Source organism: Garra rufa, chromosome 7, assembly GCF_049309525.1.
Source record: "Garra rufa chromosome 7, GarRuf1.0, whole genome shotgun sequence".
NCBI classification, from domain to species: domain Eukaryota; kingdom Metazoa; phylum Chordata; class Actinopteri; order Cypriniformes; family Cyprinidae; genus Garra; species Garra rufa.
The window spans coordinates 7538633-7563518 of record NC_133367.1 but is presented as its reverse complement, the minus strand read 5'-3'; the positions used below and the strand labels follow the sequence as shown (position 1 = coordinate 7563518).

Sequence of the window (24886 nt, the reverse complement as noted above, 5' to 3'; positions counted from 1 at the left end):
TGTCAGGACAACTAAATTCAATAAACAAGAAGGTAATATTAAGTGATTTAAACCATGAAGAAAATATTGTCTTTTTGCTCCATTTAGTAAAGATGGTTCTAAACAAAGCCATGTTTGGCATCTCTGCACACAGCAGTTTTATTACTGAATTAATCTTTTTTAAACACCTTCAATCAGTGATTCACTGGCCCATTCATAAAATTCATTATAAAAAATTCAATAAAAAGTTTCTTACGTTCATATGTAGTATATAATGTTTTTTAATGCATACAGCACCAGGTTTGACAGTTGAGGCAAATTCTATAAACACTCTATATACATTCTATAAATAGCTTTCGAACAGTAAGATTTTTAATGTTTTTAAAGAAGGTCTCTTCTGCTCACTAAGCCTGCATTTATTTGATTCAAAGTACAGCAAAAACAGTACGCGTTTGAACCATTTTAATTATTTAAAATAACCGTTTTTTATATATATTTTAAAATGTAATTTATTTCTTTGATGAATAGAAAGTTCACATAAACAGCATTCATCTGAAATAGAAATAGTTTGTAATATTATAAATGTCTGTATCATCACTTTTGATCAATATAAATCATCCTTGCTAAATAATATCTTTCTATTCAACAAAGAATCCTTACATTTACTCAACTGTTTTAAATATTGATAATAATAACAATAAAATATGTTTATCAGCATACTAGAATGATTTCTGAAGGATCATGTGATACTGAAGACGAGTAATTATACTGAAAATTCAGCTTGATCACAGGAATAAATTACATTTTAAAATATATTCAAATAGCAGTTCATTTATATAATAAAAATATATCACAATTTTACTGCTTTTGCTTTAATTCGGATCAAATTAACGCAGGCTTAATGAGCAGAAGAGAATTCTTTAAAAAAAACATTAGAAATCTTAGTGTTCAAAAACCTAGGACTGATAGTGTTCTTATTTATTTTTGCTTTTCAGTATGTGTATGTTTGCCATGATACAAAGTCTCCAGGGGACTCTGGTGATGCTCTTTTTTTCCTGCTGTATCCTAGAGGTCTATATTTGTAATTTGTACTTTTAAAAAGAACATGTTCAACAATTAAAAAGAATATTACCAGAACTAATGCTTATGAGTTATTGTGATTTTTATGGGGGTTGGGTGCTAAAAATCCTGAATTACAGTGCTGTACCACAATTGGATTGTTTTAACAGGTACAAAAATGTTAAAACTAAATGAAAATAAACTTTATAGTACTGATACTGTAATTGAAAATTATCCAAGTCTGTTTTTCACCTTATGCTTTTTTTGAACTCAATTTTGGTCTACTGTCACACAACTTACTTCAGTATCTCCAAATGACACTTCATATTCCCCAGTCCAGAGCAGAGCAGCTTCACTCCTGAATCCTGCAGATTATTATTGCTCATGTTCAGCTCCTTCAGACTGGTATCTGATCCAAGAACTGTAGCCAGAGCTGAACAGCTTTTGTCTGTTAAGCCACAATTATTTAACCTACGACGGAAATAAGATTACAGAATATTACATTAAATACATTTGATAAATACAAATAATAAATAATAATAATCAAATCAATAGCTTTATTTACAATGATTTATACATTTGAAAGTGTTAGTTCTATGGCTTCAAGGAAAAGCATTACTAAGTGAATACTGATTAAACACCTTCACTCTTATGATCATGTGCTCAACACTGGCTGTAAAACATGTTGTTAAAACACAATACTGTTTACAGAGTGCTCACAAAAATATGCACAGGAATGATTGAGCAGCTGTCTATCAGCGGGTACCACACTGACCCAGTATTTGGTACTACTAGTACTGCAGAAAGGCTGGAATTATACATTAAAATAAACCACAATCACTAGTTAGCTGATTATCTGTTGATATTCACTGCACACATTTGAGTGGACATTTGATGGACTGACCATCATCATTCAAAATACTTTTTGGAGAACAAAAGGAGAACAAAACTCTTCATTCTCAGCTAAAAAAAACACTAGAATTTAAAAAAATAATTTTCCAGAACAAGATTTTTCATGACAACTTACAGAGCTCTTTTGGAGGTTTTGATGACTGCTGATAATCTAATGAGACACTCGTCTGATTTCTTGAATTTCTGAAGCTCAAACTCCTCCAGCTCCTCCTCTGATGTCAACAACACAAAGGCCAAAGCAGACCACTGGGCAGGTGAAAGATCAGCAGATGAGAGACTTCCTTTGCTAAGGTGGGTCTGAATGTCTTTCACCAGAGTTTGGTCGTTCAGTTCATTCAGACAGTAGAACAGATTGATGGATCTCTCTGGAGACAGATTGGCTTCAAATTTCTGTTTGATGTACTGAACTATTTCCTTTTTTATCTGGTCATTTCCATTTTCCTGTGTCAACAGCCCCTGAAAGATTCTCTGATTGGACTGGAGAGACAAACCAAGGAGGAATCGAAGAAAAAGGTCCAGATGTCCATTATCGCTCTCTAGTGCTTTGTCCACTGCAGTCTTGAGCAAATCAACCATGTTGTTTTTGGACTGGAGTGACAGTCCGAGAGAGAAGCGATGGAAAATGTCCCGATATCCACTGCCAGTCTCAGGCAAATCAATCATAGTTTTACTTTTGTTTTCCTGTTCTTTAGACTCATAAACAAATATATTTTTCTTATTTTTTTCTAGAAACAGATGTGCATAAAGAGCTGCCATAAACTCTTGAATGCTCAAGTGAACAAAGCAGTACATGGTACCAAGAACAATCCCAGTTTCCTCCTTAAAGATCTGGGTACACATGCCTGAATACACCGATGCCTTATAGACGTCAATATCACAGGCTTTCAGATCTGTGTCATAGAAGATCACATTGTTTTTTTCCAGCTGATGAAATGCCAGTTTCCCCAGTGAAAAGATGGCATCTTTATCCCAGGAAACATCTGGTGTATATTCTCCATCATACTTTCGTCTGCTCTGCTGGATCTGAAATCTGAGAAAGTGTGTGTACATTTGTGTCAGAGTCTTGGGAGTGTCTTCAGTATTTGACTCCTGCAGTGTTTTGGAGACATCATCAGCCTGATTGTTTTTCACAACATTATTTCTTTTCTCCTCTAAAATGTTCTGGAGAACAGTGGCTGAAATCCAGCAGAAGACTGGGATGTGGCACATGATAAAGAGACTCTTTGACTGTTTAACATGATCGATGATTTCTTTGGCCAGATTCTCATCCGTGATTCTTTTTCTGAAGTACTCTTCTTTTTGTGCATCATTGAATCCTCGTATCTCTGTCAGCCGGTCGATACAGTCAGGAGGAATCTTACTGGCAGCTGCTGGTCTGGTGGTGATCCAGATGAGAGCAGAAGGAAGCAGATTTCCCTTGATGAGGTTTGTCAGAAGAACATCCAGAGAGGCTGGTGAAGATACATCATGCAACTTCTCATTATCCTTAAAGTTTACAGGAAGTCGGCATTCATCCAAACCATCGAGGATGAACAGGACTTTTTGGCTCCTTCTTGTAAGGTTCAGATTTTTTGGCTCTGGGAAAAACTGAGTTATAAGGTCCGTCAAACTTAGTTCTTCTTTCTCCTTTAAGTTCATCTCTCTGAATGGAAGAGGAAATATGAAGCTGATATCCTGATTTTCTTTTCCTTCGGCCCAATCCAGAACAAACTTTTGCACAGAGACTGATTTTCCAATGCCAGCAACTCCTTTTGTCAGTACAGTTCTGATCTGCTGGTTTTGTTCAGGTGCTTCAAACAAATTTCTGCACTCGACCTGTATTTCTTGTGATTCATGACGTCTGGAAGCAACTTCAATCTGTCTTACCTCATGTTCAGTATTGACCTGTTCACTACAACCCTGAGTGATATAGAGATCTGTGTAGATGTTATTCAGAAGAGTAGAGTCACCTTGCTTTGCAATTCCTTCAATCACACACTGATATTTCTTCCTTAGGCTACATTTTAGCTGATGAATGAAGAACAGCTCATCTAAATACAGGAATAAAATAGACAGATTGTTTAGTCTCTGGGTTTGTTATGTTTGGAGCAGAATGTGGAAGTCTAAAGGAAGTCTGTCATTGTAAGAAACAGCACAGGTTATGAACACATGATATGAGAGACATATGAGTCATAACAGTGATTGTGGAAGAGGAAACATATTGACACAGGGCTGGAAGCAGCTAACAGAGTCTCTTACCTTCTAGAGTATTAGCCGCTTCATCTTGCTTCATCTCTCTCAGGAAGTAGAGCGTGAGATCAAGAGCTGCTTCTTTCATACTGCATCTGTTCTCATTAAAGTCCTTCACGTATTGCATGTTCTCTTTTTGTAATATTTTCTTAAACATGTCCAGCTCATTCTTTAGAAATTGTATTATTTTTTTCTCAAGATCCTTTAAAAAAAGTAAAATAAATAAATAAATGAAAAAAAGACAAAGACAAAAGAACAAAATTTAACCAATTCCACATCCATATTTGGTCCAAATTTTATAATCAGTAATTAATATTTGTAAAACACTGCCCAGTAACCAATTTGTTTGCTATAAATCTAAACATTTAGAAAATATTTTCCTACCTGGAAGATTCCAGGGAGTTTGTCTGTGAAATTCTTGTGGTTCCTGTTAATCTGGAAGTCTGAATCTAATGTTTCACATTGCAGCCTGTTAAAATTGTGAATAAAATTAAATGTTGTTAAAGCTAAATTTTAGAAAAACGTCTTATTCTTTAATCAAACACAAAGAGCAAGCATCAGCTGTTAAAGAGAAGGTTCTATTGAAGTACACATTTAGGTAAAAACTGGATCCTATATCTCTGTGCTATAAAGGAGAGAACTAATAATGCAAAGAACAGGACAAAAATAACAGTATTACAGGAGTTCTTCAGTCTAATTTGAAATGGTTTAATGCTGCAAATAGTAATTAAGTAGATGTTTCCATCGTGGATGCCTCTTTGTTGCTGCTTGTGTAATTGTTTAATGAAAAGTAGCTGCAGACTGACTTCAATAAAATGGAAAGTAGATATTATGATCTGTGATTTATTGTTTTATTTAGTTCATTTCTATCACAAATATCCCAGTGGAAAAATTAGCTAGTGCCATACAATACAAAACACATGAAATACCTTTCAGTAGCTGATGGTGTTTCCTCACTGAACTCCGGTGGGTGATCGTGTGACTGGTCACTCTTCACAGACACAGAGCTGAACACATGAGAGCCTGATCTTACACTAAAGACACAAAGATGAAAGGAGCTTTTTAAACTTTATTTAGCTTTTTTAAACTTTATTACAATCAATTTTAAAATTTTTAAAAAGAAAGTAGAATATATAACCCAATGCATAAATGAGAAAAGTATAAGTCCCCTTCCATCCCAGAACAGAAAATGTCAGTGTCCAAACTCTCTTCTGTAACAGCAGCAGCATCCTCATGTAACACACGAGTTTGATTTCTACTCTGTCTGCATCTAATGTTGTGCCACTGGAGCATTCACCTACATTCACCTCAGTCTCAATAGTCTCACTTCTCCCACCTTCCTCATTTATATCTTCACTAGCAATAGAGGCACTGACCCCAGCTTCAACACTCATCCTATCATTATTTACAGTTTCAGCATCATTATCTTTCTCAGCACATACACTTCTAATGTGGTCCTCCCATTATATCAGAGGGAACAAAAACCAACTTATCAAACTCAAACTCATCTACATCATACTTCAAGACCACTTAAACCTGTCATCTAAAACAAACCACAGTGATTTACAGTCAACCGGGATTTAAAGCTCTACAAGCAAGAGTTTCATCTTTAATGAACAGGGGAAAGTTGGACTAATATATATATATATATATATATATATATATATATATATATATATATATATAGGCATCCTGTATAACAATGGCATTCTGTACAAGACTGTTTACTTTTTCAATACTTGGAAGGAAAATAACAAGAGTGCTGTTGATAATATGCTGACGAAACCAACAACCTCTCCAACAGCCAAAACACACTGTTCCCGTGAAACATCATTTATTTCCATTATGTACTGTATCTACGTGACAAATGGTCCAAACTCACACGATCTGAAGACAAATGCTGGATAGCGGCGATCTACTTTCCCAACACAAACTCTCCCTAATCTGCAGTGCTGGCCCATTCAACAGACGCTCGCCTAGGGCCCTGTCTTCAGCTACAGTCATAGCCTTTGTCTATATTAGGGATCTCCTATAACGTCATATTGTATTAGAGGTCGACCGATGTATCGGCAAAAATCCTTGCCGATAGTTTTTCCGGGTTGTGTTCTTTGCTGAAGCGGCACAAGCTCCGCTCTGCTGTCAGAGTATGAGAGGTTAAGTCCAACACCAATGTTTAATGTCAGGATTGTTACCATATATTTGCGTTGGTTTATATCAAGCTGGTCATATTGTTAGCCAGCAAAGTTGCAGATTTAAAGACATGATGTGAGAAAGCAAACTGTGTTCATTTAGCCGACTGAAATCCTGCTGCGCCACAGCGCGCCATTCATAGTTTTACATTACATCAAATCTGTCCCAAAATCGTTGTTAATGTTCATAAAGACCCTGGGCTGGAAGATTAAGTATTGTGCATTTAAGCAAAACATTTGTATTTCTGTAGCTCTAATAAAGTCTGTATGCTTCATATAGAGTTATAATTTATGTTTTAGCCTTTTCTTCAGGCTGTGGAAGCATGGCAGTTACGCACTTCATTTAATAATGCCAGTTTTCCTTGTTCTTATTTGATTTTAATAACTGATCAACAAAAAATATGTATTAAAAATTAAGATAAAAATTATACAAAACGAAATTCGTTTAAGAAGGGATTTTCCACAAATAAAAACGAACGAAATGTGTTTCACTTTAGATATGGCTTCATTTCTGTCGTTTGTAATGGAGTACTATTAGATGCACAAAACTCGCGCACTGGAAGACTTTCACTTGCTCTTTGTGTTTGTTCATACTAAAAAGCTCAATTGCTAATGTGGTTAAATGCACTTGCATTTTCGAATACTTTTATTAGAAACTGATGTACAGTACACACAGTCAGTTATGTTTTCAGAGCAGGAAAAAACATCTGATATTTCTAAATAGATCTGTGCGTGCATTGAAGCCTGTTAAAGCAGCCACTGTCTATGTCACTGTCTATTGTTTTAAAAAGTAGCTATAAAATGTTAATTTATATAAAATCTAATTAAATTGAATCTTAAGATGGCAGTACTGAAAACTGCAATTGTTAAAATGTAAAGGTTCCCACTCCTTTACAATGAGCCCATTTGTAACAGCAACTAAGATTGATGAAAGCTGGAGAATAGAAGAGTTGTTCCTAGTTTGAGTATTAATTTCAACATTTACTGATATATTGTTAAATTTTGAAGTTTATTTTGTTAACATTAATGAACTATGAAATAACTTTAATGATCAATATATAATTATATTCAAATTTTTATTCATTTACAAAGTATGGTTTAGTACTTAAAAAAAAAATAATTAGTTGCCTATCAGTATCCATTTTCAAAAACTATCGGTTAATTAATCGGTATCTGCAAGTGTGGTCCAACCTAGCTATCGGTATCGGTAAAAAACAATTTCGGTCGACCTCTATATTGTATATTCATGAAATTAATATCTGCACTTCAGTCAAGGCATTTCTGGATCAGTGTTCTCTGTTAGATAAAATAAATCACTTTGACCTTTGAAACTCTGAAGAGCTTACACAAACAGATACATTACACACTAAAGGAAAATGAAAACATTAAAAAGCATCATATGACCCCTTTAAATTAAGTTTGCAGTCTGAATATACATTTATGACCTAAAAACTAAATCATTGATGTGGAATAATTTACTCAGTGTTGGGCAGTAGCGTCGCTAAAAGTAGTGAGGCTACTAGCTTAACTACATTTCTCAGTAGCGTGGTGGTAGCGTCGCTGTTTTCTGAATCAAATAGCTTTTCAGTAGCTCAGCTATTATTTTGATCAAGTAACGCAGTAGCGTCAACAAAAGCTACAAGCTATATATTGTTCTATACTTTAAGCTCAAATCGGAAATATAACTGCTACGGATCACTGATCCTGGGTCAGTAAGCGACGCCACCGCCACTAAACCTCGTGACGCCATTGGCTCATTAAACTGTCAGTCAAACCGTATTATTCCTCCCGCTTCTCTCGTCAATGAAGTGCGGCGCGCAGTTTGAAGCATCTCAGCGTGTTTGCAGACTTGAGGTAAATAAAGAAGTGTTGATTGAAAGTACATGTTTTCTGTATTTATAACACAGCACTGTATTTATAAAGGCTAATGGTTTTTTTGCATTCGAGGAGATGAGAAAAGCGTTTCTTAGTCTAACACTTGTTGTCGAGACTTTTGTTGTCGATATTTTAGCTAAATGTCAGAAAAAAACTGAGCGCCCACATAGCAACAGAAAACTGTATAATCTGCAATGCAGAACGTAGTATTAGAACTAGTGATGGGCGCCTTGATTTTAGTCTTTGAAGCAGGCTAGTGCTCTGGGAAGATCTCAAACTCAGAAGTAGAGATGGGCAGAGGGTGGGTGTCAAATTCATGGCGAAAGGCAAAATGTTTCGGTTCGTTAGTAAAAACAAACAAACATAAAACGACCAGGTTCCATAGCAAAATAAGAATGAAACCGTGTTCTAGTCTAAACGAATTATAATAATCTTTGCTAATATTCTTAATACTTCAAACTGCTTTGGACTTTGCAGTAGTGAATTATGCCTTTACTATGACCAACATGACAGAATATGATATTCAGCTGTTTGATGGCGCTGGTGTCGCACACATTTGAAAAATAAAACAGTCACCCAAAAGTTACATTAGTCAATTTAAATAGTGTGTATTACGTGCAGTTCAGCATGACACCGGTCCCGTGGCACATTTTTGCTCATCGTGATATGTTCCATCGACGTGCATGAAGTACAAAGCTTACCCAATGCATAATAATTTTGCTTCAAATACATTGCAGATATGGAAACATTTGTATTTGTGGCAAGAGAGGTAGTCTACATAAGCCCAACTACTTTCAGTTTCACATTTAATTTGTTTTGGAGTGTTTAGGCACATTTATTTATTTATTTATTTCATCATTGTTCTGTTCTGAATAAGATTAAAGTTAAAGGATTTGTTGTGGAGTGAGGGAAATAATGTCATAACATTACGCTGTAGGCCTGTTTATTTCAGAATATAATAAAATGTGACTTATAGGCCTAGCCGCTGTGACCTGTCGGTTTAATTGTTCCTCTCAAAGGCTTACAATTTACGTTAATGTGTTTTACCTTCTGCAAACGAAAATAGCCGCTTGACTCGGTTATATATTCTTACTGTCAGTTTACAAATTTACAATAGAATTTAGCTTTGCTTCCCAGATAGTAACAGAGTCTGGGCCAAATCTGGCTTACATTCCACACTTGTCTTTTATTCACAGTCTTGACTGCAAAAGTTTGTGATTTGTTTTTATTTTTGTATTTGTTATGTACTATAGATTCTGACAATTAAAAAAAACAGGCTCCTGTGTTCATGAAATCAATCACTATCTTTGTTCAAACATGGCAGTAAATTAAAGTGCTGTTTTTGTGCGGTCTGTCATATTTTAGTAGCTATATACAACAAATCTACAGCGCTTCCATTAGGCTATTTTTTATGAAGCTGTCAACACTGTAAACTCTGACGACATGCAATCAGTTGACGAACACCCATTCATATATAGACTATGTTATTCAATAATATGTATACAATTATTTTATTTACAAATTTTGTGTTTTGCCTGTTTTATTCGTTTAATATTGTGAAACTCGTGCCATAGCTTGCCCATCACTGAATTTACTTAAGTATCTACAAACCCAGTGCTGAACAGCGACTGTAAACTGGGTTAAGATTGTAAATTATGATTCTGATTTTCAGTTCTCAAATATTTTTAATCTATTGGCTAATTATTTAATATTTGTATGTTATTTTTTAAATAGGAACTTATAAAGCTATGTAGTTCTGCAAAGCATTTGTAAATATAAAACAAGGTTTGTTAAGGTGGCGTCTGGGACACCACGCTGCTCTGTGAGCTCCCGAACAAAGCCAGAAATTTTTCGAACAGTTGATGGTAAAGTGATCGTTGAAGATGAACTTCTTAACTTTATTGTCATTAAGATGAGAACTATGAGTTACGATGAAATTGTTTTGCTTGTTACAAACAATTTCAGTTCTGAACGCATTGAGTCCTCAAAGAAGGCTTTGTTCGAGGTATGTCCAAACACATCGCAACGCTGTGTCCTCCATAAGGGCGCACAGAAGGACATTAATAATGTGAAAATGTGTTTGAGAGTCCTGAATGAATGTGGAGAGGATATACCTCGTTTTGTCTCACATTACTTGGATGATTTACCCTCCGTGACTTTTAACCACATTGATGTCTCTGTGCTACTAAGTAAAATGGAACAATTAAATAACGACATCCACGGTTTAAAAAAGACTCTTGACATTCAATCAAATGTATGTGAGAGTTTACGTGAAGTGAGTGCTACCTTGAATACTCGGGTGTCTGTCATTGAGACACAGCACACACCTGCTGCCCCCCTTTCGGTGGTGACTGACGGACAGCAATCTGGCGCTGAGGCGAATTTGGATGACGTCTCGGGACCAACGGTGCCGTCCGACCCGTGTGTAATTGGGTCAACGCAGAGATCTCCGGCGTGGAGTGCTGTGGTGCGGAAGGGACGCCCCAAGCTGGATAGGGCTGCGCCGCTCAGGCTGAACTATCGCCCCGCACAAGCCGCGAAACGGGAGCGAAAAACAGCTGGGGTAATAGGGACTGGCTCCGTTTCTAACATATTGGCTGTCAAGACTAAGATAGTGAGTGTGTTTGCCACAAAGTTTGATCCCAGCTTGGATGCCGAAACTCTCGGCGGCTATCTGAAGGACAAGCTGGGACGTGATGTGAAATGCCGCAGAATAGAGACGACACACGGTAGATTCAGCTCATTTCACATAACTGCTGAATGTAAAGAAGTGCAAGAGATGTATGACCCCCAGCTCTGGCCAGAAGGCTCTTTTGTCCGGCGATATTATGAACCTCGCCGGCTAAGATCTGTGACAACAGGTGTGCTGCCTGCTCCCAGCTCACTGATAGTGTCTGAGCCTCCGACTGGTGCCTCTAGGCGCATCAGCCACTGAAATAACAGCTTTAAATAAATGCGTGTTGTATCATACAATTCGCGTGGCCTACGTGTAGGTCACAGTGCTGCGGATAAATCACGCCGTCATGTGGTGGACACTCTCCTGGAAGACTGTGACATATTATGCCTGCAGGAGACCTGGTTATCCAAACAAGATCTGGATAAACTTAACGGACTGCACAGGAACTTTCATGGCGCTGGTGAGTCTACTACAGATTTAAAATCTAGAATAATTCGCGGCAGGATACCCGGAGGTGTGGCTGTACTATGGAACATTAAATATGACTCTACAGTGAAAGTGTTGAGACTGAATGTTGATTGGGCCATTGGGCTAGAGATAAATATATGCGAGAGGAGGTTCACTATCTTGAACATCTATACTCCCTTTGAGTCTTATCAGTCTGAAGATGAGTTTTTGAATAGACTGGCTTTTATAAGTTCTTTTCTAGAGGAAAATAGATCATCTTGTGTATATGTTGTAGGGGACTTTAATGCTGACTTGTCTGATTCCTGTTCTATCTTTGCCAAACATCTAGTGCAGTTTTGTGGTGAAAATAACCTTACTCTTTCCAGTAAGGCCTTCTTGCCTGATAAAAGTTTTACATATATTAGTGAGGCATGGCATACAACTTCCTGGTTGGATCATTGCATCTGCACAGCAGATGCTCATGCCTCATTAAATGATATAGAAATATGTTATGGATTAGCTACTTCGGATCATATTCCGATTGTAATTTCTGTAAATGTTGATAATATTCCCTCAATTACTGCTGATAGCATTTTACCTAATGTAGGCAAGCTGGACTGGTCTAAACTATCCCCTGAGGAACTAGATAAATACTATTTTGTTAGTGATTCCTTCTTAAGAGAGATTAACCTCCCAATGAACTCATTGATGTGTAAGGATATAAATTGTAAGAATGTTGAGCATTGTACAGAGATGTGTGACCTATATGAGAGCATTGTAAAGGCCCTGAAGAAATCTAGTATCCCATTCCAGAAACAGAGACACGCAGAACATAATATTATACCTGGGTGGAAAGAATTTGTGGCTGAACAACATGCTGAAGCCAGACAGGCGTTCTTAAACTGGGTAGCAGCTGGAAAGCCTAGACAGGGTGAAGTGTTTGAAAACAAAAAGCTTGCCAATGCTAGGTTTAAATACGCCTTACGTTATGTTAAGCAAAATGAAAATACAATGCGGGCTGACTCATTGGCTAAGAAGCTGCAAAGCTGCAAAAATAATGAATTTTGGAGAGAGATTAAAACTATGAATAATTTCAAATTTTCTCTATCATCCAACATAGAGGGTGTAAGCGGTCCAGAAAAAATAGCTGAGTTGTGGCGTGAATATTACTTTGATTTATTCAATTGTGTCAAGAGTGATAGTTTTAACATGGGTCATATTGAACCAACTGAAATCACATTGATAAGTGCATCTGAAATATGTGATTCTCTCAAAAAGCTGTTAAGAAACAAGGCTTGTGGATTAGATAATATCACTGCTGAGCATCTTAAATTTGCCAGTAGAAGGTTATATGTGCTGCTGTCTATGTGTCTAACTGGTTTTCTTATACATGGTGTTTTGCCTGACTCCTTAACACATGTTATATTAGTACCAGTAATAAAGGATAAAGCTGCTAAATTGAACAGCATGGATAATTATCGACCAATTGCTCTTGCCAGCATTCTCTCTAAAGTATTTGAGAGCGTTTTATTTAATAGGCTGGAAGTATTTGTATCAACGACTGATAATCAATTTGGCTTTAAACGTGATCATGCCACAGATATGTGCATTTATGCACTGAAAGAAATAATTGCAAATTATGTGAGCAGAAATTCTTCTGTATTTCTCAGCTTCATTGACGCGTCAAAGGCGTTTGATAGAATTAATCACAAAAAATTATTTATGAAATTGCTCCGTAGAGGTGTCCCTAAATACATTATCCGAATATTAACTTATTGGTATGCAAATCAAACAATGCAAGTGAAATGGGGCAATGTTCTATCAACCCCTTTTAATGTTCAAAATGGCGTGCGACAGGGTGGAATTCTGGCTCCTTACCTTTTTAATGTCTATCTGGATGATTTGTCCAAATTGTTGAATGTTTGTAAGACAGGCTGTCTTGTAGGAAACTCTGTCGTCAACCACCTAATGTATGCTGATGACCTAGTAGTGCTAAGCCCATACAGTGCTGGGTTGCAGCAGTTATTAAAGGTGTGTTCACAGTATGGTAATGATTTTGATATCAAATATAATTCCAGTAAGAGTAATATCATGATTGTCAGAACCAAGGAGGACAGGAGATTAATTTTTCCTGATTTCTACTTGTGTGATCAGCCTCTGAAGACATGTAAAGAAATAAAATATCTGGGCCATATCATAACAGATGACATGAGTGACGACAGAGATTTGTACAGACAGTGCTGCAAATTATATGCCCAAGCCAATATGTTGCTGCGAAAATTTAGCATGTGCTCATCGGATGTCAAATGTGTGTTATTTAGATCTTACTGTACCTCTTTGTACACAGCACATTTGTGGTGGCGATATAAGAACAGTAGCCTGCGGAGACTTACTGTAGCCTACAATGATGCAATGAGGCTCCTCCTTCGTGTCCCAAGATGGCACAGTGCTAGTCACCTTTTTGTGAACTCTGGTGTTCCCACCTGTGGAGCCTTATTAAGGCAATTAATGTTTAAATTTATGTGTCGTTTGGACAAATCTGAAAATGGAATTATACTGGCACTAACCAGTCCTAAGAAAAGTTGTTACAGATATATGTCTGGCCTTTGGAAACACTGGCTTTTTAGTCTCTCATGAATTTTATTGTAATGCTATGTCATTTAAAGTATTGTACTCTTTCTATATTTTATTTTTTATCTATGGACCAAATGTGTGTCTGAAATAAAGTTATATATATTATATATATTTATTAAAGCAAAGATGTGAAAGTCCAGCAGTGTTTAAAATGATTGTGTGAAAACAGACTCAGTCTTACCTCTGTTTGTGTGAGAGACTCATCTCAGACGGAGAGTCCTTTCCTCGCTCCTCTGACATACTGCAGATAAACTGCCAGAGATCAGCACTGGGTTGAGAAAACTATCTGCTGTTCAGTTTGACCTGGAGATGATGATCCTTAATGAGATCAAGAAATATCTGGAGTTAGCAGCAACACAAAACACTAGATCAAATAAAGTCAGTTATGAACAAATGCATTGCCATGTAGAATAACCACATTCAGAAACACATTGGTTTTCAATAACCCCTTTTGGAAAACTTACTTGCAGTCTTGTCCGCTAAGAAGAGCATTTATAAGTATTTGAAACGATCATTTTCTGTCCTTTAGGCCTGTAGTTTGTCAGCAATAATTCTCATATCTCTCAGGCAGATTGGATTAAATACAAAAACAATGTCCGCGAGTGTTAAAAATAGTAGAGTCTGCGCTAAAGTTGTGTCTATAAAATGTTTTCTAGGACATAGAATGGATCAAATCCAATGACCAACGCTTTGTTTTGCTATCTGCGTGTTTTCCGCAGTTACTTTCGTTTTCGTCTTCTTCGTGGGTTTTTCTGGAGGGTTTGAACGAGCTGAACAGTTACTGCCACCTGCTGAACTGGAGCCTGATATTCTACCTCATACATTAAACACTGCTTTATTATTGTCCTTGTTCTGAACTGTTATCTGTGATGTTTATGGCAAATGTCACACATGCTGAGATGTGTATTTTTTTCTTACTCTCAATTCTTTCTATTCATATTAGGGTGTAGTATTAATACTTGTTCTACATGTTCTGTGGGTACAAACACTCACTACGAGGTCCTTTACATAATTAGTCAATATATCTTTTATTTACACAAATTCTTTAAAAGTCATTACCAACCCCCACATTTCAGGTAGGGAGAGCAAAATTACTCAAAGCAATTCAAAATAAACAAATCCATAAACTCAACATAAAGAGACAAATTAAATCAAAACCATGGCAATCTGTCCCAAAAAAATACACAAAACACAAACGTTAACCAAAGTCAAATCACATTAAACATGTCCCAATCAATTCCCTTCAATAATCCTTCCAATTTAACCTCAATTACATTTCATACCTGTAAACACCACCATTTTCCATTCTAAATCTGGTCACTGAAGTTCAGGAAACATAGCACATCTATAAATATAAATTTCAACCCATACACAATATTTATATAAAAATGTAATCACATAAAACACATTTGAATAATTCCAAAAATAACTTCAAATACACTTTGTACCCATTAAGCACCAAATTCGACTTAAGCCACTCTGGCCATTGAGGTTCCCAGGGCACACATCAAATCTACAAACACAGATCCATAAACCAGTGCACCATCTTCTCATTATCACCCAAAAATCCTAATAAATTAGTTTCACTCACCCTATCACCTTCTCTATGTGGCGTTCTCACCGCATTTTTCATTCTGTGCATCACTTAATTTGTTCCGTGTGTAAGCGTGTCTAAATAACCCAAGGTTCCTCCCCCACCCCACTTGGTCAGAGCGCTCAATACTACATCCACCTCCCACTTGTCAAATCATCGCCCCGATGATCACTCATTTACTTTATTTTAAAACCTCTAAAACTTTACCTCACTATTGGTCCCCTCATTCTTTTTAATTCAGAAATCACTTGCAGCAAATGATCCAACACTGTCTTAATTCCCAGAGACCCTCCATGGCCAGACTCTACAGGGATTGCTGCAGCTTCCATACCCTGCACCGACCGTGGCTCCCTAAATGGATTGCTATGCAGTCCTGCTGTAGCCCTCTGTGAACGTCGGAGTGTGAATTCCCGCTCAGTGGGTTGTACCGCTTGCTCCTCTTCTGTGGGACCTTCCTCTTCAGCACTCCTGACCCCGGCTGACAGATTATCGGGCACCACCACCCGAAGCTCCTCCCAGTCTTCCTCTGATGCCGTCTCTGATTGTGCCATACTTGTGCTTAACTCTGTACCTTGATACTCCCTTGGCACTATCATTTCTCTCTGTAGTGTCCCACACCGGCGTAACTCCAAACGGTGCACATTTTTAGGTGGTTGTGATCGATCCACAGGCACAATCTTATACACTGCCTTATCTGAATGCAGCCTTTCCAACACACAGTAAGGCAAATCCTCCCACACATCCTGGATTTTGTTTCGGCCCCTCACTCTCCGATTTCGACGATATACCAGATCCCCTGGACTTAGACTCACATCCTTCACCATACCTTGTTGTCTTCGTTGCCTCAGCTTCGCCATATCCTGTAGCCGCTTTCGAGTCAGACTATAAGCTTGTTGAAGTCTGTGCTGATGTTCCGCCACCCAGGTCTCCATAGTACCTTCCTCTCTCCTTCTGCAACCTCCCGTCAACAAGTGGTCAATAGGAAGATCTGGGCTCCTACCGAACATTAAAAAAAATGGGGAAAATCCAGTGGTAGCATTTTCAGTAGTATTGTACGCAAACACCACTTCATGCAGATACTCATCCCACCTCAATTTCTTCTCCCGAGGAAGGGCCCGAAGAAGGTCATGTAACGTTCTATTAAAACGCTCACACTGCCCATTACCTTGGGGGTGAAATGCTGTAGTTCGACTCTTCTGTATTCCATACACTTTACACAATTGCTGCACAATCTCCGGCTCAAAACATCGACCCTGATCAGAATGAATCCGAGCTGGAATACCGTATCGATGGATCCACTCCTTGACTAGGACCTTTGCCACTGTTACAGCCTTCTGATCAACGGTGGGTACGGCTACTGTGAACTTAGAAAATACATCCGTTATCACAAGCACATTTTCTTTTCCACTCTGCGAACGTTCCAATACCGTAAAATCTAATGCCACAACTTCCAGGGGTTTTGATGCTTGAATACTGTTCATTATGGTTCTTACTTTAGGTTGAACATCTTTAGCCACAATGCATCGGAGGCAATTTTTACAAAAGTCCTGCACATCTTGGTACATCCCTGGCCAATAAAAGCGTTGACGTACTAATTTAAACGTTCGGTCAATTCCTTGATGGCCTTGATGGTCGTGGAGTTGACCAAGTACCTCCTGTTTTAACACTTGAGGCAACAAAAGCTGTTTTACCCAGCCCCCTCTTGCATCTGCAACCACTCTGTACAGAATACCTTCAAACTCTTCAACTTTATCCCATTGTCTTAACAACTCCACTGTGTCTTTCAACTCCTCTCGTCTTTCTCTCTTATCTGGTCCTCCTCATTTACTCCAGTAGAATTTAAACCGAGAAATGATAGGGTCCTGCTCCTGCAGTACCTGCATCTCTTGTGTCTGGAATTCAGGAAAAACAGAGATAGCCTGCGCTGTTGTTATAGAGACCATTTCCTCTAGCCCCATCTGCTGCTCTCCTCCTATAAAATTTTGTCGGGATAGAGCATCTGCATTTCCATTCTTCCTACCAGGACGATACATAATTTCAAAATCAAACATGGCCAACTGAGATGTCCAGCGCTGTTCCACAGCCCCCAGTTTAGCGGTCTTCACGTGGCTCAATGGATTATTATCAGTAAAAACGGTAAACTTATTCCCAATTAAATAATCTCTGCATTTCTCCGTTACTGCCCATTTAAGGGCAAGAAATTCCAATTTCATTGTACTGTAATTATCCATATTACGCTCTGCTTCCCTCAGACCCCTACTGGCATAGGCCACTGGCCGCAGCTTACCCCCGTCCTCCTGAGATAGCACTGCACCAAGTCCCGCATGACTGGCATCTATATCAAGGACAAAAGGCTTAGTAAAGTCAGCATAGGCTAATACAGGAGCAGACGTTAATTTCTTCTTCAACCCTTGAAACGCCTCTTCACACTTGATATCCCATCTCTGTCGAAAGTGTTCACTGGTTAAGCATGCTCTCGGGTTTTGTTTCTTACCCTTCTGTGCCTCCCCAACGGCAGCCAGCTGATGTAATGGTGCTGCGATGTTTGCAAATCCTTGAACAAAACATCTATAGTAGCTTGCAAAGCCTAGAAAAGATCGAAGTTCTTTTGCTGTTTGAGGTCTTGCCCATTCTGCCACCGCTTGAATCTTCTCAGGGTCTGTCACTACTCCCTCACTAGAAATGACATGGCCCAGATAGCGAACTTCTTTTTGGAAAAAACAGCATTTGCTAAGCTTCACCTTAAGACCATGATGCTGGAATCGTTGCAAGACTCTCTCCAGTCTCTCCAAGTGTTGCTCTGCTGTTGATGAAAATACAATTACATCATCCAAATATAAAAGCACTGACTGAAAACTTTCATCACTGAACATGCGTTCCATCAGGCGTTGAAAAGTACTTGGACTATTGGATAAACCGTACGGTAGACGATTAAATTCAAACAGGCCAAATGGTGTACAAAAAACAGTCTTTTGTTTATCCTTCTCAGCTACTGCCACCTGGTTATACCCACTTGCGAGGTCCAAAGTGGAAAATCAACAGGCTCCACTCAAAGCATCTAACGATTCTTCGATCCAGGGCAGTGGATACGCATCTCTTCTTGTTTTGGCATTCAACTGCCTATAATCCACACACATCCGAATAGATCCATCCTTTTTCTTTACAATCACGATCGGTGATGAATATGGGCTGCAGCTCTCCCTAATGACATCTTGCTCTAACAGTTGTTTGATATGCGCCTTAACCTCCTCATATTGACTAGGGGGTAATCTCCTATATCTTTGACAAACTGGAGCATCATCTAATAGTGGAATCTGATGTTCAATCAAATCTGTATAACCCAGATCTCCCTCTTTTCCCACAAAAACAGAGGCATATTGATCCAACAACTTCCTAACCTTGCCTTCCTGTTCCTCATTCAACTGGGGAACTTCAAAGTCCCAACCTCATGAGGTGCTGTTACCCCTGTCTGGACAGCATTACATTGTTCAATGTAAACTGTATGATTCTGTTCCTCCTGCATAGGAGTAAATTTTAGATCTGGATCCCCATCACTAACTACCACCTCGACCCTGTGAACAGAAGCCAACCGAAGGTGTGGATTTAAAATAACATCACTAGTCCCCACATTCACTATTGGAACAAGTAATTGTCCTTTTTCTGGCAACATTATTGATCCTACAACCAAAAGGTCAGCTGGTAAACTCCCCTCACTCTCTAACAAGGGCTCTAAGTCAAGTCAAGTCAAGTCAAGTCACCTTTATTTATATAGCGCCTTTTACAATACAGATTGTGTCAAAGCAACTGCACAGTATTTAAACAGCACAATAGTGCGTAAGTAACGTTCAGTTCAAATAGTATACGATATCGCTGGAAAGTGTCCCCAACTAAGCAAGCCAGAGGCGACAGCGGCAAGGAACCAAAACTCCACATGTGACAGAGATGGAGAAAAAAACCTTGGGAGAAACCAGGCTCAGTCGGGGGACCAGTTCTCCTCTGGCCAGACGAAACCAGCAGTTTGTACCAATGTCCAATTGTATAGAACTCATCAGGATCCTGTGGTGTAGCGCCGATGGCCGTCAAGGTTGGCGAGGTCTTTATTGATGATCCGCCTTGGAGCTCATCTGGTTGACATCCACGGCTATTGAAGTCATCTCCAGGTGGTGATCCATGATCTAAGCTGGGTACGGACTGGATCCGGGGGACTGGAGTGACCATCTGATCCGGATACAGGCTGGGTCTGGTGGCTACGGTGACCTCGGAATAAGAATGAAAGAGACTAATATTAGCGTAGATGCCATTCTTTTTACGATGCAACGAGTGCATCAGGTGTTATGGGAGGTGTTTTCGGTTCCGGTTGACCTAATTAATGCAGCCTAACAATCCTTTAACGGATTTGAATTATAGAAATGTGTTAATGATTTTATGTGTAAGCCAGGTTAAAGAGATGTGTCTTTAATCTAGATTTAAACTGACAGAGTGTGTCTGCCTCCCGAACAGTGTTAGGTAGATTGTTCCAGAGTTTAGGCGCTAGATAAGAAAATGATCTGCCGCCGGCAGTTGATTTTGATATTCTAGGTATTATCAAATTGCCAGAATTTTGAGAACGCAGCGGACGTGAAGGACTATAATACGATAGGAGCTCGTTCAAGTACTGAGGAGCTAAACCATTGAGGGCTTTATAAGTAATTAGCAAGATTTTAAAATCTATACGATGTTTAATAGGGAGCCAATGCAGTGCTGACAGAACCGGGCTAATATGGTCATACTTTCTGGTTCTAGTAAGAACTCTAGCTGCTGCATTTTGGACCAGCTGGAGTTTGTTTATTAAGCGTGCAGAACAACCACCCAATAAAGCATTACAATAATCTATCCTTGAGGTCATGAACGCATGAATTAATGTTTCAGCATTTGACATTGATAGCATAGGTCGTAATTTCGATATATTTTTAAGATGGAAAAATGCGGTTTTGCAGATGCTAGAAATGTGGCTTTCAAAGGAGAGATTGCTATCGAATAGGACGCCTAGGTTCCTAACTGATGACGACAAATTTACAGAGCAGCCATCTAGTATTAGACTGTGTTTTAGGTCATTACTTGTGGAGGTTTTAGGTCCAATAATTAATACCTCTGTTTTTTCAGAATTTAACAGTAAGAAGTTATTCGCCATCCAGTTTTTAATATCAGCTATGCATTCTGTTAGTTTTTCGAATGGATATGTTTTGCCGGGCTGCGAAGAAATATAGAGCTGAGTATCATCAGCGTAACAATGAAAGCTAACACCATGTTTCCTGATGATATCTCCCAAGGGTAACATGTAAAGCGTAAAAAGTAATGGCCCTAGCACTGAGCCTTGAGGTACTCCATACTGCACTTGCGATCTAAATGATACCTCTTCATTTATTGCCACAAACTGATGACGGTCAGATAAGTACGATTTGAACCATGCCAGTGCACTACCACTAATGCCTACATAATTTTCAAGTCTATTTAAAAGAATGTTGTGGTCAATAGTATCAAATGCGGCACTAAGATCCAGTAGCACTAATAGAGAGATGCAACCACGATCGCTTGACAATAGCAGGTCATTTGTTACTCTAATTAGAGCAGTCTCAGTACTATGATATGGTCTAAAACCTGACTGGAAATCCTCGCAGATACCATTTTTCTCTAAGAAGGAGCATAATTGTGAGGATACTACCTTTTCTAGTACCTTTGACAGAAAAGGGAGATTCGAAATTGGTCTGTAGTTAATTAATTCATAGGGGTCAAGTTGTGGTTTTTTAATGAGTGGCTTAATAACAGCTATTTTGAAGGTTTTGGGGACATATCCTAATGATAGTGACGAATTAATAATATTCAGAAGAGGATCTATGACTTCTGGAAGTACCTCCTTTAGTAGCTTAGATGGAATAGGGTCTAACATACATGTTGTGGGTTTAGATGATTTAACAAGTTTATACAATTCCTCCTCTCCTATAATAGAGAATGAATGGAATTGTTCCTCAGGAGATCTACAACGCACTATCTGATGCGATACTGTAGCGGGCGGCTGTATGGTTACAATTTTATCTCTAATAGTGTCTATGTAGGGGCTAAGCCTATTGCTTGAAGTCCCTGAGATGTTATTAGACAGGCACCCAGATGACGCACCTATTCCTTAACACGGTGACGTGTAAATGCAATGAACAGTCTTACTTGTTTTCCGTTGATGTTCGTATTTATTACAATTGCAAACTCCAATAGTTTACAGGTTTACTTCAAATGATTTTCTGTTGGTATACATTAAATACGGCCACGTATTGTGGCTTACACACCGACACACAAACCGTCACGTTAGAGCGTAAGTGAATACGTGTGGTCAAAACTGTTTGTGCTCCCACCGTCTAGCAACACCTGCTACCTGAATATTCGTTCCCACTTATAAAACCTATTTGCAGAGCACCACCTAGTGGAACGATAAACAATTGCCAGATGGCTACTACATCCCGGCCCCTAATTGTATACAATTGTAACAATTCCCAAATATAATATTAAGGAGCCATAAAGGAACATTAAACAATAGTGGGTGCACATACACAATATATAAAGTACATGATAACCCAGTGAGGACACTTTAATAAAGAAATATGCTAGACTGACTCATGCAGTAAGCAAAGTTTAGTCACAGGCCGTTCTATGATGCTACTTTTTGTCTGAAGCCGCACTGAACGCACAATCCTTTTTTTGTCATGAAATGCTTCCAACACTCTTGCGAGAGGCCATGAGCTTCGTGGTGCTGTAGGATCCATAATGATCACAATATCCCCTGGCTTGAGATTTTGTCTCTGTTCATTCCATTTCTGCCTCTCTTGCAGTAGTGGCAGGTATTCCCGAATCCAACGCTTCCAAAAAAGGTCAGATATGTACTGAACTTGCCTCCATCGCTTTCTGATGTACAAGTCATGGTGTTCAAACAATCCTGGTGGTAGAGACGGCATTCCTTTCATGAGCAGGATATGATTAGGTGTTAGGGGTTCTAGATCATTTGGATCATCCGATAACTTGGTGATGGGACGGTCGTTTAAAATGGCTTCAACTTCACATATTACTGTGTGGAGTCCATCATCATCCAATCTTTGTTGATGCAGAACTGAACTGAGAATTCTTCTTACCATGCGAATCATACGCTCCCAAACACCACCATAGTGTGACCCTGTGGGAGGATTGAAGCTCCACTTAATGCCCTTTTGTTGTAGCATTCCTTCAATGTTTGCCTGATTCAAGGCTAAAAGTGCCTCTCTGAGTTCCTTCTCTGCTCCTTTAAAGTTGGTACCATTGTCGGATTGTAAATGAACAACTTGCCCTCTCCTGCAGACAAACCGACGTATTACGTTAATGCATGCATCTGTATTCAATGAATTGGCTATTTCAAGATGGACTGCTCTACTAGACATGCAGGTAAATATCACACCATATCGCTTGTCTGTGCCTCGTCCTTTCTTCACTTCTATAGGTCCAAAATAATCGACCCCTACATTGGTGAACGGTGGTTTGTCTGGAAGAATCCTCTCCATGGGCAAGTCTGCCATCTTCTGCATCATCATCCGACCGTTTTGTCTTCTGCAGAAACAACATTCAGACATGATCTTTCTCACTGCTGAATTAGCGCCTGTGATCCAATATTTCCTTCGTAATGTTGACAGTATGTGGTTTCGACCACTATGACCAAGCCGTTTATGAATATCTTGGAGAAGGAGGGTAGCTATATGTTGGTCTTTAGACAAGATCAGTGGATGCTTAACTTCCTCTGGTAGTGAACCTCTGGATAGTCGCCCACCGACTCTTAAGAGTCCGTTATCCAGGCATGGATCCAATTTGTACAGAATGCTTTGCTTACTCACAGTTCTTTTCCCAGCTGACAGGGTAGCAAGTTCCTCACTAAATCTTTGCTGCTGACAAAAGCGTATTATGGCAAGCTCTGCCTCACTTATGTCTTCCATGGACAATGTGCACCTTTCATGCAATGGAACACTGTGCGTATTTACATTAGAAGTCTCAGACTCTCTCCTCTTAAGAGACCGGTCCTGAAGCATTCTTTTATACTTAAGAAACCAAGCTACTGCTACCTTCAGTCTCCTCCAATCTGAGAAATATGCAATCAAGCGGCTGGTGCTATCTGATGGGTCAGTTACACTAACCGCATTCACTAGAGCTTCCCTTTTGATCTCCGGGTCATCGGTTTTGATCACCAAATCCGCCCTATCAGCTGGCCAATCCTCTTCTACCTTATGCAGGAACCTTGGACCTTCTATCCACCTATTGTGATCAATAAAGTCTGCGACCCTCAGTCCTCTGGATGCATCGTCCGCTGGGTTTTCCTTGGAGCGGACGTACCGCCATTGTAAAGTTGTTGTTGCTTCTCTTATTGTTGTGACCCTATTAGCCACAAAGGTATGAAAACGTTTGTTCTCGTTGTTTATGTACTTAAGCACCGATGTGCTATCTGTCCAAAATATTGATTCTTCCAACGGAATTTGCAGCTCTGCCTTCAACATCAGATCCATACGAACAGCAAGAACTGCAGCTGTCAACTCTAGGCGGGGAATGGTGACAGTCTTTAGAGGTGTAACTCTGGCTTTGCCTATCACAAATGCAACATGGATGGCATTTTTGCTATTTTGCATCCTGAGATAAGTAACTGCCCCATATCCTAACTCGCTAGCATCTGAAAAATGATGAAGCTGGGCATGTATGGCAGCTCCAAAATCTTTAGGCTTGATGCATCTACTAATTTGAAAGTTAGACAGCATTTCCAGCTCTTCTATCCATCTAGTCCAACAGTGCAATAGCTCTTGAGGTACTGCTTCATCCCATCCATAATTTCTTCTGCACAATTCTTGCAGCATTATCTTCGCAGGTAGTAGAATGGGTGCAAGAAAACCAAGTGGATCGTACACTGAACTAGAGACAGATAACATTCCACGTCTAGTGCAAGACCTTTGGCAATCTACCATTTTGAATGTAAATGTGTCCTCCTGAACACACCACTGCAATCCGAGGGCCCTTTCCATGGGAAGTTCATCCCGGTCCATGTCAAGTTCCTTCACACTTTTAGCTCTATGTTCCTGTGGCATGGCTTGCAGTACAGAGCAACTGTTGCTTACCCATTTTGTCAAGGTAAATCCTCCCTTTTGACAAAGCATGGTCAGATGTTTGACCATCAATACAGCTTCTTTCTCGGATTCCACACTCTTTAAGCAGTCATCTACGTAGAAGTTTTCTTTGACGATTTGTGCAATCTCTGCTGGA

General features: G+C 39.0%; 2 protein-coding genes across 2 annotated transcripts in view; both read right to left on the bottom strand.

The window, feature by feature from the left end:
* The window catches only part of LOC141337891 (NACHT, LRR and PYD domains-containing protein 3-like), an 89221-nt gene that overhangs the window by 26097 nt on the left and 38238 nt on the right, over window positions 1-24886 (bottom strand). The window lies entirely within an intron of this gene.
* Window positions 2031-5573, bottom strand: LOC141338827 (protein NLRC3-like). Its single transcript, XM_073844442.1, has 6 exons — window positions 5398-5573; window positions 5109-5213; window positions 4564-4648; window positions 4189-4381; window positions 2661-3980; window positions 2031-2549 (listed from the first exon to the last, which is right to left on the bottom strand). The coding sequence occupies exons 1-6, from the start codon at window positions 5571-5573 to the stop codon at window positions 2062-2064; spliced, it is 2367 nt and encodes a 788-aa protein (XP_073700543.1). The 3' UTR covers window positions 2031-2061.